This window comes from Barbus barbus, assembly GCF_936440315.1.
Source record: "Barbus barbus genome assembly, chromosome: 27".
NCBI classification, from domain to species: domain Eukaryota; kingdom Metazoa; phylum Chordata; class Actinopteri; order Cypriniformes; family Cyprinidae; genus Barbus; species Barbus barbus.
Window position 1 is genome coordinate 16,347,845 of NC_136755.1, and position 18,915 is coordinate 16,366,759.

The 18,915-nt window shown below is 37.0% G+C and overlaps 1 protein-coding gene across 1 annotated transcript; it reads left to right on the top strand.

Annotated features, from left to right (window-relative positions):
- The first annotated feature begins 551 nt into the window (after positions 1–551).
- On the top strand, positions 552–13,493 carry LOC306847064 (protein argonaute-2-like). The gene is made up of 20 exons (XM_079380812.1): positions 552–783; positions 4,195–4,242; positions 5,070–5,250; positions 5,331–5,451; positions 5,594–5,775; positions 5,889–6,025; positions 6,108–6,242; positions 6,333–6,420; positions 6,569–6,716; positions 6,813–6,932; positions 7,012–7,134; positions 7,244–7,377; positions 7,477–7,661; positions 7,742–7,901; positions 8,092–8,182; positions 8,408–8,602; positions 8,695–8,829; positions 9,806–9,907; positions 10,092–10,291; positions 10,547–13,493. The coding sequence occupies exons 1-20, from the start codon at positions 759–761 to the stop codon at positions 10,653–10,655; spliced, it is 2,619 nt and encodes an 872-aa protein (XP_079236938.1). The 5' UTR covers positions 552–758; the 3' UTR covers positions 10,656–13,493.
- The last annotated feature ends 5,422 nt before the right edge of the window (positions 13,494–18,915 follow it).

Sequence of the window (18,915 nt, forward strand, 5' to 3'; positions counted from 1 at the left end):
GTCTCCATAGTTAATAAAGTAGGCGCATATTTTATGAAAAAACATTTTTAACAAGACTATTTAAAATGAAATTTGAATGCTTAATCAAATGATAAAAACCCACTTGCAGGGTCAGAGACACATTTTTTTGTGCCATTGTTTTGTGAAAAATTTTTCCCCCATTTAAAATGTGGGAGCAACAAAAAAACAAGTGTTTCTAAGCCCAGCCTTGTTAATAAAAGATGATAAATTAATAAATCCAGAAGTTACATTGTGTGACACAACATAATAACACAACTGCGATAAATAACTAAAATAAAAAGATATAAAAAAATATATCCTAAACCTTTTACATTAATATATGCCACTAAATTATTTTTAAAATATCCTCTAAACAAAGCCGGAAATGACGTATCATGACCGCCAGCGTTATTTAGACATGGTTAAATTCAATTTAATGAATGTTTTGTTTCTGCTCTTGGTAATTTTGAATAAATACATTAAATAAAGCATGCGGTTAGTGTCTGTTTCCTTGAGCTGTGAAGCAGTGAGAGTGTCGGGCAAATAGGCGCTCGTGCTGTGAAGGGGGGATGGGATGGGGCCAGTTAGAGCTCTCGTGCTCTACTAACTCAGCGCGCTCATTAATCCTAGTTTTCTCCTTTATATCGATGCTGGTTTGAATTTAAATTAATCTTTCCCTTTACCGCATGTGTTACGTGGCATCAGAAAAGCAAAAAGTATCGGTCTGCGATTGAATTTTGGTGCAGAAAGCGTTTAAAATGTATCCCATTGGAGCAGCTGGTGGTGAGTATTATTATGATTAGCTAGCGTGCTAGCGACGAAACGCTAACTGAATAAGTGCGGTGTTTTTGATAAAGATAAAAATGTTGTTTATTGGCGTTCGGCTGTGCATGACATAAATGTTCAGATAATGTTTTAGATTATAGTTCTGAAGTGTTTTTTCTATCTCTGTCGATGGTTTGTTTTGTAGGCCCATTGTTATTGTTAGCCTGCTAGCTAAGCTTGTTGACCTGCTGGCTTTTGAATTTATAGCAGCTGGTTAAACTCCTATCCATGTCAGTTTAAAACGTTAAAATTACGTACTTTCTAACTATTTTAGGATTGGATATATTGGCGTAGTTTAGAGTTTTATTGTCTAATTGTTTTATGTGAGTTTTAGGTGTTTTAACATTGGTAACGTTAGTTAGTTAGTTAGGCACCACTGGTCAGAACTGCTTTCTCCAGCTAGCCAGGTACTGAAAGTTATTAACTAACGTTCTAGTTAATGAACTGTTAATTGTTCTGTTTCCAAATTTTGCACGTTTCCGGTGTTCTGAAATATTCGGTGTCTGAGATTTTCGGTGACGCTGGGCGGAGCATACATGCATACTGTTTCGCGTTAAAGCGCCACTGAAAATATCAGAGCACTCTAGGATCATCACCGCACAGAAAGTTTTACGTAATGTAATTGTGTTTCAGCGACAGTGGCGATCTAGCTCATTTAGCCATTTTGTGTTTTTTTAGCTTTTGAAGTTTTGTTCATATGAGCACAATAGTTTGTAGATTGCATATGTTATGTTTGATTTCATGATTACAGCAATTAATTTGCCTGCCTGTCATTAGGATATGTCTTTAACGTGTTATAAACCCTTTCCAGGGTCTTTTAAAGTTTTGTTTGATAACTTGTATACAAATATTTAAGGTAGCATAAAGATCTTATACAATATTTAGTTTTGCTTGTTCAGCTGGTAAATAACAGATTGTAGTACTTGGCGAAAATCATTTCACATGATTTAAGAAGCTAAAGTAACATACTTTGCACAGTTACTACTATAAAGAAATGAAGTTATAATGCTGAATACATTAGACATCAAATGATTTGGTGTTAAGTTTTATGTACAAATATGTATATGGACAAGACATATAAAGTTAAACACTTTAAATAGGGCCTTGACATCCCGGACAAATAAAATGTGCCTCCAAACTTGGCCTGTTTATGCAGTCCCAGTGCTACCAGCCGTTGCAAGAGTCACATGCAATCTAAACAATATAAGATTTACAACACATGAATGAATATGGTAGTGCAACTTTAAAATACACTGTAGTGTTTATATATAATAATGATAATCTAACATACCCAAGTTGCTACCTTGTCTGGTGTGTGGGGATATTGATCTCCACAAGCCAGGCACAGGTTATCCAGAGGTTCTGTGGAAGGTAATCAAGTTGACATTATATTCTTTATCACATGTAATACATCATCCCTTTTTTATATAATGAAGAAAAACCTGATTCATTCAAAAGGCATAGACCCAGGTCTTCACGCATCTGTGCAATGTTTGCGTCTGTGCATGAGTTTAAATAAATGATCTTTCCTTCCTCAGGATATATTACCTGGCAAGACATTGAATTTAACTTTCAATCTTAAAGGAAAAAATCCACTCTCTTATAGTGTAATAGAACAACAGACATCATAGTGTCCAGTGTGCACCACTGGTCTCTGTCATCTAGCCATTCAGTCAATAGAATATAATAGAGGAGGGGTTAGGTTATATTGTGTTTTCTATACACACATTGTCTTTATTGTATTCATAAATGCTAAATAGCCACATAATGATTTTATCTTTTATCATCAAACCATGTTTCTAACCATTTGGAACACTGTTCAGAATGTTTATATTACAATTTAAATATATTACAAAAACATGAATTTATTACTAAAGTTGGGTTGATGTTATATAAGCTACCAACTGAGCAAACAATAAGAAACACCACAGAATGATCACAACTGAAACTTTGTCAACAACAGCAAAGATAAATGTATATCAGTTATTAACAGTTTTAAAGATTGTCAAAATAAATGGGGTACATAAACACAAATTGTTGGCTCAGTAAGTTGGAGTGCATCAACAAATTAATAGCTGTAATAATTAAACATAACATATGACACAATCTACAAACGATTGTGCCTAAATTAACAGTAGCCTGAATACCTGCTGAACTTCATCACACTTTGAAGCATTTCTTATTCTGAAAAGAGTTCATATTTTCAGTGGCGCTTTAACGCGAAACAGGAAGCTCGTGAATATTCATGTATGCTCCACCCAGCGTCACCGAAAATCTCAGACACCGGTCGATTTGCCACTTGTATTTGCACAGTCACGATGTTCAGCCAAAGCTGACTGTGTCTATCTAAATTACGAATACAAAATTATTATTTGAGTATATGATTAGTAGTTTTTGTGTATTATATATCTTTATTACATTTCAGGAAGGAGTCTTGAAACTCCAAACGCATTTCACACATTTTAAGAAGCTGTAAAACTACAGAACTTTTTGTTCGTCAAACTTGGTAACACTTTACAAAAAAGTAACTGTTTACTACATTAGTATAAATGAACTAAAAATGAACACTGCTTTACAACACTTTGTTACTTTCAACGTGCTAATATAGTATTAAAGTCAAGTTAAATTTAAGTTATTGCACTGTGAACTAACATAACAATTGTTTTAATAATACTCAGTAATTAATGAATACTGTAAGAAATGTAATTGTTAGATTATGTTTGCTAATGCTTTCATTTTAACAAATGGGACTATTGTAAAGTGTTGACACTTTGGTTTCATAAAATGATGAGTGTTGTATTATATGCTTTAGACTTTAGAGCATTGTTGATATGCGTGGGGCTTCTGAAATAGTGATATAAAGAAAAGCAGTTGCTGTAGTTCAATGAAAAGACATCCTGGTACTTGTGTGTGTGTGGGAGAGTTTGGCAGGTTGTTGAGTTGCTTGTGTGGTGTTGGTGATAAGGAGGTAAAAGGCCTGTTGCCCAGTATCTTCCTGCCGTGTTGTGTTTTTAGGGTTGATAAGATGGGGTGAGACAGTTCAAGGAATCTGTCAGCGAAAGACTTCAGATACCCACTGCCTCCTTGTACATTAAAAGTTTTTCACACTAAATTGACAACCTGTTTTTCCCAAATTAACAAGCACTGCTGTGACCCAATTTTATTGTATGCTAAACATTTGGAAACCACTAAATCGTATGGATATTAATGATTAAAATCAACTGCTTTAATTTGATTTTATAATCAGTGTAATTTTACAGTGCTTTGCACTGGAAACCTGTTTTCAAGACAAATGGCTGTAATTTCATGGTTTTACATATGTTTCTGCACGTTTTGTTTGAAATAAACCAGTTATTATGTCTTTTATAGCTGCTGAGCTGTGTCAGGGACATCAGTCTTCAGGGTCAGATGTTTCTGGTAAGAAGCCCAGACTAAGCTGGCCTGTTGACAGCCTAGTATATATTTTCAGTACTGTTTATCAAGTTGCTTGAAATGTTTAATTAAAGCTTTAATCCAAAGGAATGATTGTCTTGAAACTTAACTTACTGTTAAGAGCTTTGTTTTAACACTGTTTCTCTAAAACCTTTAGTATTGCATGTTATATTTCATTTTTTGCCAGCTGATTGGGTTAATAGTACAGTAGTAAAATGTATTATTTAAACAGTATCACACTGACTCTAAAAAGAATCTAAAAAATAGGGCACAATATGCTGTATTAATTTTGAAGTAAATTACAGTTGTATTTTGAATTTTACTTAATTTTGTTGTGTTTCAGGGTTAACAGAAATGTCTGTAAACATTAATGGATGATCTCTTGGCAATAAATTAGCTGCTGCTTTTTTTTTTTTTTTAAGCGAGCATGAGCACAAGTGCTGTTGTACTGAACATCAACATGGCTGTGATTATTCTGTTTTCACATTCAGTACAACAGCGTAAGTGTGATGCTTTTCAGTACAGTTAAACAAACATAAGGTTAATGGCAAGTTAATAACTTTCAAATTAAATTTGGCCAGTTTGTATATAAGAAAATAAAGATGTTATGTAAGGGCGGGTGCTTGAGTTTATATGGCACAGCAGAGCTCTAATAGTCTTACCTTAATGTTTGTATGGGCCTAATTAATAGGATTAAGTTGCCACTGAACTAAAAATTGACATTTCTAGCTTAAAATAATAGACTTGGTTAAAAAAAGGTTTATATATAAAAAGAATGAATGTTAAAAATGAACTGTGTGTGTGTCCCATAGCTCCCCTGTCTCCTCCAGCACAAGAGTATGTCTTCAAACCACCTCAACGGCCAGACTTTGGCACAATGGGTAGAACAATCAAGCTTCAGGCCAACTTCTTTGAAATGGAAATACCCAAGTTGGAGGTGTACCATTACGACATAGATATAAAGCCTGAGAAATGCCCACGGAGAGTTAACCGGTAACATCTTTTGACTGAAGCTTGAAATTTCAACTGATTGTTTGGAAGGACATTTATACTTACTTTTTTTTTTTTTGTAGAGAAATTGTTGAGCACATGGTCCAGCACTTTAAGACACAGATCTTTGGAGATCGAAAGCCTGTGTATGATGGAAGGAAGAATCTCTACACTGCCATGCCTTTACCAATTGGAAGAGACAAAGTATGCACTAATAAAGCCATATTAAAGTCTGTGTTGGCTTTTTGATGTTTATGTTTGATAGACCACTGAAATATGTTATACTGTTACTCTGAAGTCTTTTTACATTTTCACATCATACTGATGTCCCGAACTGCTCTTTTAGGTGGAGCTGGAGGTCACAATTCCAGGCGAGGGAAAAGACAGGAGTTTTAAAGTAGCTATAAAATGGATGTCTTGTGTGAGTCTGCAAGCTCTACATGAAGCACTGTCTGGACAGCTACCAAACATCCCTTTTGAGACCATTCAGGCTCTGGACGTTGTCATGAGACATTTGCCCTCTATGAGGTTAATGGTTGTTTTGTTAACTCTGTTTTTCATAAATCACCATTAGGGGGCGTCATACTTCATCTGTCTGCACACTGTGCCGTTTTAGCGCAATAATATTGCTGTGTCCGCAGGTACACCCCAGTCGGACGTTCATTCTTCACTCCCTCTGAGGGCTGCTCCAACCCCCTCGGTGGAGGAAGAGAAGTTTGGTTTGGCTTTCATCAGTCTGTTCGACCATCCCTCTGGAAGATGATGCTCAACATTGATGGTTAGTGTGCACTGATATCATTAATAAATGTTTCTTGAAAACTTGTTTCTTATACTGATCTTATTGTAATATTTATCTTTAGTGTCTGCCACTGCATTCTACAAAGCTCAACCTGTGATTGAGTTCATGTGTGAGGTTTTGGATTTTAAAAGCATCGAAGAGCAACAGAAGCCCTTAACGGATTCCCAGAGAGTGAAGTTTACAAAGGAAATCAAAGGTAAATTATTACAGTAATTAGTGACCTCCCTAATGATTTTTATGGAATTTATTTTTGTTTTCTGAACACTGATTTATTTTCACCTTTCAGGTCTGAAGGTTGAAATCACTCACTGTGGACAGATGAAGAGAAAATACAGGGTGTGTAATGTGACAAGGAGACCAGCCAGCCATCAAACGTAAGATCTTTCACAAAGCACTTAAAAAAAAAAAAAAAAAATGACTTGGAGGTCTTTCTGTATGAATGCCATTCCATTTTATATTCCTCATTGTTATGATGCAATGGTAAAGGTCACAGTTTTAAAAATGTATTTTACTTGCCTCCAGGTTTCCATTGCAGCAAGAGAATGGTCAGACCATTGAATGCACTGTCGCCCAGTACTTCAAGGATAAGTACAAACTGGTGCTGCGATATCCACATCTCCCATGTTTACAAGTTGGTCAGGAGCAGAAACACACCTACCTTCCGTTAGAGGTTGGTCAAGACCACATCTTACGCTTACTTTTTTCTACCCATCTCTGTCATTTATTTCTCTGAATGTCATTAACCTTTTTTTTTTTTTTGATTCAGGTCTGTAACATAGTAGCCGGACAGAGATGCATCAAGAAACTGACAGACAATCAGACCTCCACTATGATACGTGCCACAGCCAGGTCTGCGCCTGACCGCCAGGATGAGATCAGCAAACTGGTATGTGCAGTTCTCTGTAATTTTTCAGTTTTATAAATCTCATCCACACCTCATAATGGATTTAATTTGGTTGTGACAGATGAGAAGTGCCAACTTCAACACCGATCCTTATGTGCGTGAGTTTGGAGTTATGGTTAGAGACGAGATGACTGAGGTCAATGGTCGGGTCCTTCAGGCACCTTCGATTCTCTATGGTGGAAGGGTAGGAACCTGTCCTGTTCAATTTGACATTTGTCATGCTGACCTTGTGGTTGAATTCTGAAATCTGGATGTGTCTTATTAATTTGGTCATGTCTCTCTGGGTTTTTCAGAACAAAGCAATAGCAACCCCAGTACAGGGTGTGTGGGACATGAGGAACAAGCAGTTCCACACAGGGATCGAGATCAAAGTGTGGGCTATTGCCTGCTTTGCCCCGCAGAGGCAGTGTACAGAACTACTTCTGAAGTAAGTCAGCTTTGACCTGGATCTGGAGACGTTTTGGTGGAATTAAAAAAAAAAAGTTCAGACCCTTGCATGGTCTAATCCTTTGTTTGTTTTCTATAGGGCATTTACTGACCAGCTCCGTAAGATATCACACGATGCTGGGATGCCCATTCAGGGCCAACCGTGCTTTTGCAAATATGCCCAGGGAGCAGACAGCGTGGAGCCCATGTTCAAACACCTCAAGTACACATACCAAGGCTTACAGTTGGTGGTGGTCATCCTACCTGGGAAGACTCCGGTTTATGGTAATTTAGCTCCTCTCGGTTTCTTTTGTGTTTTTGTTTGCAATGTATTTCGTAACACTCTAAATTGTCAATTCTCACAGCTGAGGTGAAGCGTGTTGGCGACACTGTTCTTGGCATGGCCACACAGTGTGTCCAGGTGAAGAATGTACAGAAAACCACACCTCAGACCCTTTCCAACCTCTGCCTCAAGATTAATGTCAAACTGGGTGGAGTCAACAACATTCTTCTTCCACAGGGCAGGTGAGGGCAGCTTTTCCAAAAGCCTTTGACATGCAGAAAGCTTAAGGCACTTTTTGAGTCTTTGTTTGATTGTTAGTTAACGCCTGGGCTGCTTTCCCATGAAACTTGACCAGAAAGTACAGCTACCTACGCTTTTTTTTTTTTGGTGTGTGTTTTTTAAGCATTGCTTTATCACTGTTTTTGTTTGTAGGCCCTTGGTGTTTCAGCAACCAATCATCTTTCTGGGTGCAGATGTGACTCATCCACCAGCTGGAGATGGCAAGAAACCCTCGATTGCTGCTGTAAGCCTGACAAACCTCTGATATTTTAAGGCTGATCATGTTAATTGCATAGTGCCAAGTAGCAATACTACAAGTGTGACCAATCTACGTCTTGTACACATTATTAAGCCATATCATATAACCTCAAAAGTCTTTAATAATGCTTTTAATATCTCAGAGCTAGGGGACCCTCAAAAAAATAAAAAACAATTGTTATTATTATTTTTTAAAATATATAATATATAGGTTGTTGGCAGTATGGACGCCCACCCAAGCCGATACTGTGCCACGGTGCGGGTGCAGCAGCACCGTCAGGACATCATTCAAGATCTAGCCACCATGGTGAGAGAGCTGCTGATCCAGTTTTACAAATCCACACGCTTTAAACCAACGCGCATCATCTACTATAGAGACGGCATCTCAGAGGGCCAGTTCAACCAGGTAGGTTGCAGGCCTACACTTTTTGTCAACGTTTGCTAAGTCGTGCTGACACATTTTGTTTAATCTTCATTGTACTGTTTTTTTCTATGCAGGTTCTACAGCATGAATTGCTGGCTATTCGTGAAGCCTGCATCAAGCTGGAGAAAGATTATCAACCAGGCATCACCTTTGTAGTAGTGCAGAAGAGACACCACACCAGGCTCTTCTGCATGGACAGGAATGAACGGGTTGGTTATGGCACAGTTTTTTAGCTCTATTTAGGTGTTCCTTGACAGAAAAAATGCTTCTAGCAATGAGTGTACACAGTTTGTACGATTATAAACAGTGCTTAGTATGTTTTAAGAGAACTCCCTGCATAGGAAGGATCCAGTGAGAAATGTGATTATTGCAAACATCCTTTGAATCAGAAAAGCCTTTGCTCATTTCATTGTTAAAGAATGATTATTCTAGAATTTATTTTACACGTACATGTCCTTTTTTATTTTACACGTACTGTTTTGAGTTTTATTTTGTGGAACAGTAGTACAAAACACAAATCAGCTGTACAAATTTAAAATCCACCCCAACCCATCCCACCCCTTGGTAGACTCAAAAAAAAAAAAAAACATAAATAATAATAATAAACTCATATTAATAGATAAACAAATAACAATAAAATAATTTTACAAAGATTTTAGAAAAGAAGACAACATTAAAAGCTGAATGCCATGAATTTACAGTTTTCACGTTAGATCCATGTATACGAGAAGTTGAAATAATGTCCAACAAATACACAGTCCAGGTTCGTCTGTCCATTATGTGAGGAGGATTCCAGCGGTTGACACAATTCTTTTGCTGCCGTGAGAGCAGCTAACAGTAAAGAGCTTTGTTGGACGGACAAGGTGAAGTCCCAAAAGTCATTCATGAAAAAATGGCGTGGAGTCAAACAAATCTCAGTACCCAACAAATATGATAGGTCCTGTGAGAGTCCAAAAAGGTGAGAGAGGGGCACTCCCAAAAAAAGTGCCTAAAACGTCTTGGGAACAGAGTTTACACTTAGGAGAAGATGACAGATTCATATAAAAATGTTTCATTGGAGTCAAGTAAACAAGTACATGTCCTTGAGTAAATTATGTATGTTAAATTATGACCTTTTCTTACTTTATAATTTTTTTTTTTAATGTCTTTTAAATTTGCCTTTCTAATTTGCTGTTTATATTCAAGGTTGGAAAGAGTGGCAACATCCCTGCTGGTACCACAGTTGACACCAAAATTACTCATCCGTCTGAGTTTGACTTTTATCTTTGCAGTCATGCCGGAATTCAGGTACCATTGAACATTTCAAATGGAATCCCATTAAAATGTTGATAAAGAATTCATAGACTTTCTTTATAAAGTGAGCGCTTATGAATGCTTTGTTCCTAGCTATCATTGGCTTTAGTGTTGGTGATAATTACGCTTGTCTAAGTGTGTGTGATTTCAGTTCTTCATAATTGCTGAATCTCCACAGGGAACCAGCAGGCCGTCCCACTATCACGTGCTGTGGGATGATAACCATTTCACCTCTGATGAGCTGCAGGTCCTCACCTACCAGCTGTGCCACACCTACGTGCGCTGCACCCGCTCTGTCTCCATTCCTGCACCAGCCTACTACGCCCACCTGGTGGCGTTTCGTGCTCGCTACCACTTGGTTGACAAAGAACATGACAGGTACTGGGTCTTACTACGATTAACATGATAACATGTAGAGAAGGCTATATGGCCCTGTTTGTTATGTTTTCTATGGGCTAAAATAAGTCATTAATGCTTACAACTCTCAGCTTATTCACATTTATTTTTTTACATGGCTGGATGTGACTTTTTTTGTTTTGTTTTTTTTTATCAATAAAGTAAGACCTTATGAACATTGTGCATTATTAAACCTATAGATCTGATTTTGTGTGTGTTGTATTTGTTTTCTGGCAGTGCTGAAGGCAGTCACACATCAGGTCAGAGTAATGGCAGAGACCAGCAAGCCCTGGCCAAAGCTGTGCAGATCCATCAGGACACACTGCGCACCATGTACTTCGCTTGAACATAGCCAGAAACAAGCCCCACATCCTGAAAACAGCACGGTGTGTGTGTCTGTGTGTATTTTTATGTGTTTGCCTCAACTATATAAATGAGAACCTTCAAACGGGGGAAAAAAAACAAGAATCGCCATGCTGTTAGGTTTCCAATTGCCCACGTAGACAATTTCCATACAAACTAAATAGGATTTTTAGAACTGTAATATGTGAATTTATTTTCTTTTTTCTTTTTCTTTTTGGTTTGAAGGGCATGGTTAAGTGTCTCTGTTGTACATGTGCATGTCAGATTAGAGGTTAACATGTTTACATAGTCAATCCAAAAATTCAGACTATTTTTACACTGAAAGTTACATTTGCATCCGGGTGGGCTTGATTCAATACTATTGCCAAGGCTGGTGATGGAGACTGTCGAACAGTAGATTTTACAAACTCATCAAACCAATGGGTTCGGGTTAGTTTAGGACAACACAGATCAGGTTGTGGGGATGCAGTTTCCACAGCTAAATTATTTATCCGCAAAAGCAAGTGCACTGACCAGATGGGGACTTCAGGACAAAAGTACTTTTTTGTTTCATTTATTTGTGCTAATATGAATTTTTTTTGTCATGGTGTCATTTATTGTTCATTCCAGGGCTCGGTCATCCTACTGTACCTGTCCACCAATGACATGATCGACCGAGCACTATCATGTGCTTGTATCATGAAATTTGAACACAGTATGTGCAGAATCAAGAATGCATTTGGAAGTGAGAATGTAGGAGTTGTTCTGACAATCAGTTTTCTGGCGCTATGCCGCTCGCATGAGACTGGTTCTCATAAGTGAAGCCCTCCGTTCACCTGCGCCGGGGTTCTTAGTGCGGAAACAGCTCTTGAATATGGATAATTGTCATGAAAAGTACTAATATCTTGGGGCCCTAAGCATTTAGATGATGAGATTATCTTGTATGTACTTTTAAATTCTACTGCCATGAGCATTTCTTTTATTTGTTCGCTGTAATTGTAACCTAAGGTTTCAGTGGGTTTGGGTGTACGAGTTAAATTTCTAAAACACGTCAAAAACTCCCTTAAGGAAAAAATACCATCACCTTTCACTTTAAGCACCTGTTCTGAAATTTTCATTATGATGTTGTCAGATCTACCCCACATTGAAATGCAAAGCCAGTTTTGTGCTGAATATTGGGGAATCTAGAGCCCTGGGATTTGCTTGGTTCTGTTTTAAACGGTGAAGTTTGACTGTACTACATTGGCCAGGTTTAAAAGCTGTCATTGCACTCCAGCTGGCCATACAGGCAATCAAGCCTTTTTTTTAAAGAATCATACACATACAGTTGCATTGACACACAGTCAGCACATTTAAAATGCACCTTAGTAGTTTTTTTTTTAAACCAAGAATTTTTAGCTTAGAGGTTTCCATGAGAATAGTAAAAATCCCTTTTTAACACTCTAGATACATTCTTTTTAGATATATATAAACCTAAACGAATTTGTGAAATCTACTTTTTCTTTGAGACTTTTTGTAGAGTAACAGGGTTGGGGCCACTAGGCGAGTTAGCTATTTGTTGCTTAACCGAATAGAAAATGTATTTAGTTTGAATCCAAACTTAGTTCAAATTGAAGCGCAATACGTTGTATATGTGTCGGTAAACTGTTTTCATGTAAACAGTCTTATCCCTTCTGAAGCATATCATCATGATGTGTAGTGATTGATTGAGTCTTGTTAGTGAAATAACTGTAAGATCACTTCCCCAAATAATTCTTAAATTTTAACTTGAAATTTTTAACCATCTTTTTCTAACTATGCATTCTTAACCAAGAGATTTTAGTGGTTTGTTTGTGTATATGAATTTTAAATATAGAACATTTGTAATGTAGTCGTTTTCATGCTGGGTACTTTTAGTAGTGTAAATAGTGCAAACCCTGTACCCACTGTAGCAGTATTAGCTTACAAAATACTCTATTTTTATTATCAACAATTGGATGTTCTTTATATGGCTCTCAATTATTCCTGTTAGCCGAACAAGATTACATATGTACTTGTAGTTAATGTCCTACCATAACTGAAGCACAATAGGACATTATAATTGTAGGTGCTAGAGTTTATTCTTGAGACTACCATTTTTTTAAATATCTTGTTTAACTTCAACTCTTAAACAAGAATCACAGACTGGTCAGAGAGCTTAATGGGTATGTTTGGTTTTTGATCTGGTGAAATCTGACTTTTGAAACCTGAAACCCTGACCCTTCTTTTTCTAAACCCAACAGACTGTGTATAAGGGGCATTTTAATTTATCTTCAAATACTTGACTAGAGTTATGTTGTTATTTGGCGCTGATCTCGTAACTCGTGAAAGTAGATGCACTTTGAAGAGCAATGGACACAGACCCCTAGTTCCGGTGCTTATCTGGATCATGAGTGTGTTATCTGGGTGCAGTTGTGTGGAAATGACTAGATGTCCTACCTCTTGTTACCTGTTACTTGTGTTATGGTAACATTACCACACTGGTCATTTCCTCATAATTGCACTAATGGGGAACGTCGTCTTTTCGTCCCTCTGAAAGTGGTAGTTGTCACAGAAAATTTTGAACGCATCTTTAATTCATATTTGTTCAGAGGCCATACCTGCTGCCATTTAGCCTAGATGATTTAGCATTGCTGTTGTTTTATGATGATAGTTTTTAGCTATGTATTCAAAGCTACAATTGAGTGCTGCAAGTTTCACATGTCAAACATTTGATGTTTCATTAGTCCGACATGAATCCAAAAGATCATTATATGCTTTCTGTGAACAAGTGGCTTGATGCTTTTAAGTGTGCTCAGTAAGCTATAAAAATGTTCATAAATGTATAGTGTGAATTTCAGTTTGCTAATTTTCTGTCCTTTTTATATTTCAGCGCATTGTCGCTTTATCCATATACTTGTTTGAATGTGTCACGTAGGTTTCCGGTTTTTCTTAACTTTAGGTTTGAATAATAGTATTTATCATACAGCAACAAAAACATGAGATGAAATCATTGCTCAAACTACTACTTATTGATATTCTCTGGAACAGTCAGATTTTTTTAAAAACCATTCTTTTCATCCTCATGACCTGCTTTAGTTAGATGTTTTGAGAAGTTACTGAGTTTTAGTATTTTAACATTTTTGAACTTCAGCACCTTAGTCACAGGTCTACAACATATGCAATTTCTCAAGTATGAAATATGAGAAGTTTTTGAACTATATCAGAAGAGGTGTTACTAATTTGCATACTGGTGGACAGATTGTAAGTTTATAGAGAAGAACCATCAATACTAGAATAGTCTTGGCCTTGTTTCTTTCTTCATATACAATCATATTGGCACTAATCTATTAAAAGTTAACAGACGTAAGAAGCTCTTGAGTTCTTACACTATGCAAAAATTCATTTCCATTCAGAGCCGTCACTGTTTATATATAGGGGTCAAATTGTCTGATTTTGTCTGTGAAATCTGTCATGCATACCAAAATGAGTTAGGGACTTTAAGTGAACGCAAGTCTCACTTGTGTGTGTTGTGCTTTTTATTTATTTTTTTTCATTCCCTCCTTCCACAATACAATCAACTGATGTTTTTAGCAATCTGATGCAAATGCTTGTTTCAAATAGATCCGTTCAAATATCCGTGAATGCAAATGTAACAGAGGCTTAAGGGAGGATAATGAAGAACTGTGGTGGTTTTGTAGAGATTGGCCGTGTTCACACTTGGCGTCTTTTTCGAAGCTGCCGGCGTCTGTTTTACATTATAATCCTATGGAGTAAACCGTGTTTTCAAAAAAGTCCTGAGCGCTTTTTAAAACACCACCGCCGGCGTCTTTTTCTGCAGCTCAGCGTTTTTTCGAGTTGAAAAAATTTCAACTTTTCTGAAAAAAACGCCCCACGTCAAGCGCCTTTTTGACAGCTGACCAATGACAAGCGAGTAGCGAGATCTGTCGTTTCCATAACAACAAGAAGAAAAATGGAGAAGGTGCCGGTAGATAGACTGCTTGTACTAGTTTCGGAGCACAAGGAGCTGTATGATATGAGCACAAAACTCTATCATAATATTGGTTCCTTCCCCGTATAATGTCGTGCACCCCACAAACGTCGTTGTGAATCGACATTTTCTTTCCCGTTAACTTCAAAAGCCAACTTTTTACTCTTTCTTGACATTTCTGCAGTACACAGCGCTAGGCTACTGTTACAGCTGTTGCTATGACAACAAAAGACGCTCTCAGCGGCTATTTGTAACAGACGCTGCCAACTTTGTTTTTCATTAAAAAAACGCTCTTGTCAACTTTTTCTAGTCAAAAAAGACGCCAAGTGTGAACACGGCCTTAATCTATGCTGCAGCATCTCTGCACATATAGTGTTAACTGAAAATTGAAATGGTGCCTCAATTTCCCTGGAAACTTTGAATTATTTATCAATGTTATGCCATTAACATTGTCTCTCGAGTCGTCTTTTCTAGAGTATTATCTTTTGCTGCTTGAGTGAAGCTTGTATATTGCTTTGGCGAAGTATCTTTCCAGCTTTTTGTGGGATTAGTGTCCACAAGCCTCTTCGCTTTACACCTCATGGTTTGAATAAAACTAGTTAGATGCATTGATTCTTAGTTGGTGCCCCGATGACTTTCAGATTTTAATTTCAGAAACTTTTTTTTTTTTTTTTTTTTATTCATGCCAGACAAAAAAAGCCAGTCTCATCAAAAGAATCGTGCCCCTCAGCTTGATGATCAGAGGTGGTCTTTTAACCTTAAGAAACATATTGCTAAATTGCTATTTAATTCCTACCTTGTGACCTGATAAAACCATAAGGATACAAACGAACAGTTTGAATGTACTTCATACACCTGCAAACTGGTTAAGAACAATTTTCATCTGTTTACTCCACTTTGTTTTATGCATTCACATTTTAAGCAGCATTGAATCGTTTGGCTTTTATCATGAACTATATCTCACCATTCATGGTTGTGATGTACTAAATTAACAGATGGGCAGTTTATTCAGATTACACACTGGCACAAAAATCCTTGTATTGCTGACGTTTGTGGTTCTGTACTGTAAAAAGTGTACATAAGGCAATGTTTTGGTGTTTTGTGTTTTTTGCCATGTACTACTTGTATGTTTGCCGGAATTTCCAACTCAAGTTTCATCCAAAGGGTTTTTGAGCTATAACACCCATGTTCATGTATCAACCCAATAAGCCAAATTTACTTTCATTGAAGCCCTTTTGCTTTTACCAGCAAACAGTCTGTGGTGGTCCCGTAATCATGACAGTGGTACTTGCTGAGCCTCAGTTCATTGTGTGCACAAACTAAACCTCTACTCTAGTTTAGTTACAGTTAAGTTGCCATTCAGCTGCCATTCATCCCCCCCCCCCCCCCCCCCCCAAGTCCTAAACTAGTTTTAAAACTAGTCTAAAATGACCAAAATTGAAGCTTGTTGTGAGGGATAAAAATATTGCAAAGTGTCCAGTTAAAGAGCACAGTTCCGTTAGTTCATTAAATGCTAACATGTTATTTATTCAAATATGAGCATGCATGTAAGATGAAAATGGGGTCTTGAGACTGATTTATTGGAATAATTGAGAGCTTCATCATGACCTAGCTTTTTCAAACCAACTTTGAAAACTACCTCAATAGTGTCAGGTGCTAACATTAAAATATCCCTTATACATATATGTATATGTGCTCATGACAAAGAACAATAATTGTGACCAAACAACACAAGCCGATACTGTGTGTTAAGTGTTTAGTTTTCTTTCAGTCTTCTTTTTTTTTTTTTTTTTCAAGTGATTCTAAAAATTTGTATGATGGATCAACATGAGGGACATTTCAGCATGTAACAAAATTGCAGTGGACCAAAATAAATTTGATTCGAAAGTTTCCCTTTTTAAAATGTAGTGATAAATACTCATCAGCTTTTAGAGGTACATTAAAATCTTTTGAGTGGAGCTGTTCTCAGATCCTCTGGTTGTATCTATAGAGAACAAATCAGAATTCAGGCCAAGATAATTGCCAAAACATGGTGGCTAAGTTGTTGTTGTTTTCTGGATCTTGACTGAGTTGAGTTGATGTGGCAGTGTCATCTCCATGTCCGTCACTAGCATTGTGCCATATTATGGATAACATGACAAGAAACGTCCAATGACCACTGCCCTGTGTTTAATGTATGTTCGGGGAAAACTGACAACATTTTCTTATGAAGCAGCTTGTCAACCTGTGTCAAATGGCAATCGTTGAGCTTTACTGTCTTTGGAGTGCTTGCACTCTACTTGATTCTTCTACTTGATTTATATCCAGTATTGCAATAAAGATGTTTCGCACTCATTAGACCCTGATCCGTTTGATGAAAGTTCAACGACGAGTCTGCGATTAAGCTATTTGTATTTAAACATTGTCATGTGAGACTTCAGAGTGCTATTCATTGCAATTGACGTGTTTTTACCTTGCTACATTTTATGAAGGGAATTCAATTTTGATTTGATGTGTCTCCGACTCTGATTAAGGATGCGTTTAACATCCTAATACACTGGCATTTGAGTTTCTTGAGAGATCAATATTAAGGTACAAAGAGGTTGTATGGAAATCATTCAGATTCTTGTTTTGCATCAACGAGCTTAAAAACGTCCAGCGTTTTTTTTTTTTTTTTTTTTGTCGTATGCGTGCCTTTTTAAAATCTCTCCCACCCCTGATCGAGGGACTAACCTTTTAATTTGATACTCAGCGCCACATTGAATAATTTGTACATTTATCATGCAACCTTGAGTGAATGCTGCATAGAATGATCAGTATTTGTATTTTGCACTTTCTAAGCAGTTTTAAAGGATGCCCTGTTGTAATTGGGCACACAGACTAAGACTATTTAAGACGAGGTATTTTCTGCTACAATAGGAATTCTAAGGAACCATATGACTTGTTGGTCTTTTCGAAAAAAATAGTGTATAGATGTGAAGTACCTCATAAGCCTGATAAATGCTGCATAAACTTCATTTATTGTTCTTTTGTGAACCTCATTTCAAACAATTTCCCCTATAGGGAGGTTTGATGCCCACAAGCTGTGCAAGCACCTTCTGAATTATGCGATTGACTAGAGCTGCTATTTAAAAGGTTAGCAGCGATGCACATCGAATGCAATTCCGACAGATTCTTGGTCATATTCACTGACATGATACAATATTACCGAGTCTCTAGCTTGAGCATTGCTTAGTTGATCATGTCTATTAGATATGTAGTGACGCCTTGCAGTCAAAAGTTACAGTTGACTCAGGTATTGCCATTAAGGGCTGTATCTGCTATTGCCTCTCGTCCTCAATCCCCTCACCTGTGTCTTAATGTAGCCTTAGAACTGCATTTATGGATGGAACATAAAGTATATCTGGCCTTAAAATATGCACTATTAACCACAACATGCAAGTCTCTACAAATCAGGCCATATGTTTTTGCCATAAAACTACCTCCTGAGAATGTAGGAGTGTCCTGGAACTGACAGATTACTTTTTATTTTTTCTTTTGTTTCTTCCAAATTGGACTCTGTAAGTTGACAATCATCTTTTTCTTTTCTTTTTTTTATAATTAAGTTACAGTTGAAATTCCAGGACACTCTTGTTTTTTTATTTTTTTTTAAACCATATTCATGCTAGTGATGGAAAAGCCAAGCGACCAAAGTTTCTATTCGAAGGCTTTCTTGCACTGCGTCGTGGTGTCAAACCTCCCTCTCACATCAGCAATTTATCTTTCATTTAACCTTGTTTGCTCCTTTATAACATGCCAAATTAAATTTGCTGTCATTCCTGTCATGAATTCTCTCATTTCTGATTGATGTGTTTGCATTCACTGCTAAGCTCCTTGTTGTTGTTTCTTGATAATGTAAAGTGAGCTTTTTTCTTTTTCTTTTTTTTTTTGAACAAATAAAATTACAAACCAAGATATGCTGTAAACCCTGCTAAGACATAATGTGAAAACATATCATTTAATATAGCTCACTTTCGCTTGACTGTGTATTGCATCATTTAATAAACTTAATTTCCTCTGACATCCGTGTCTTGTGTTTTTTAATGTTTTATGCCAGATTTTTAACTTCTAGCTACAATGTTTTTGGACATGCTGGCCGCTGCTAATGTCTGCTGCTTTTTTTTCCATTCCTGTTTGCTGAGATCATATTGGCCTTTAAAAAAATAAAAAGTTTTCTAGATCGCCAAACAACCATCTGTAAGTAAAGGCAGATTGTGTGGATTCTTGCAAACCTCAAAACAATGTTGCCTGAGGCCAA

Excerpts from the sequence above, each read along its gene's own strand:
- LOC306847064 (XM_079380812.1), top strand. The coding sequence starts at position 759 with ATGTATCCCATTGGAGCAGCTGGTG. Across the intron at positions 784-4,194 it reads TCCCATTGGAGCAGCTGGTG|CTGCTGAGCTGTGTCAGGGA; the intron begins GTGAGTATTATT and ends TGTCTTTTATAG. Across the intron at positions 8,830-9,805 it reads GCATGGACAGGAATGAACGG|GTTGGAAAGAGTGGCAACAT; the intron begins GTTGGTTATGGC and ends TTTATATTCAAG.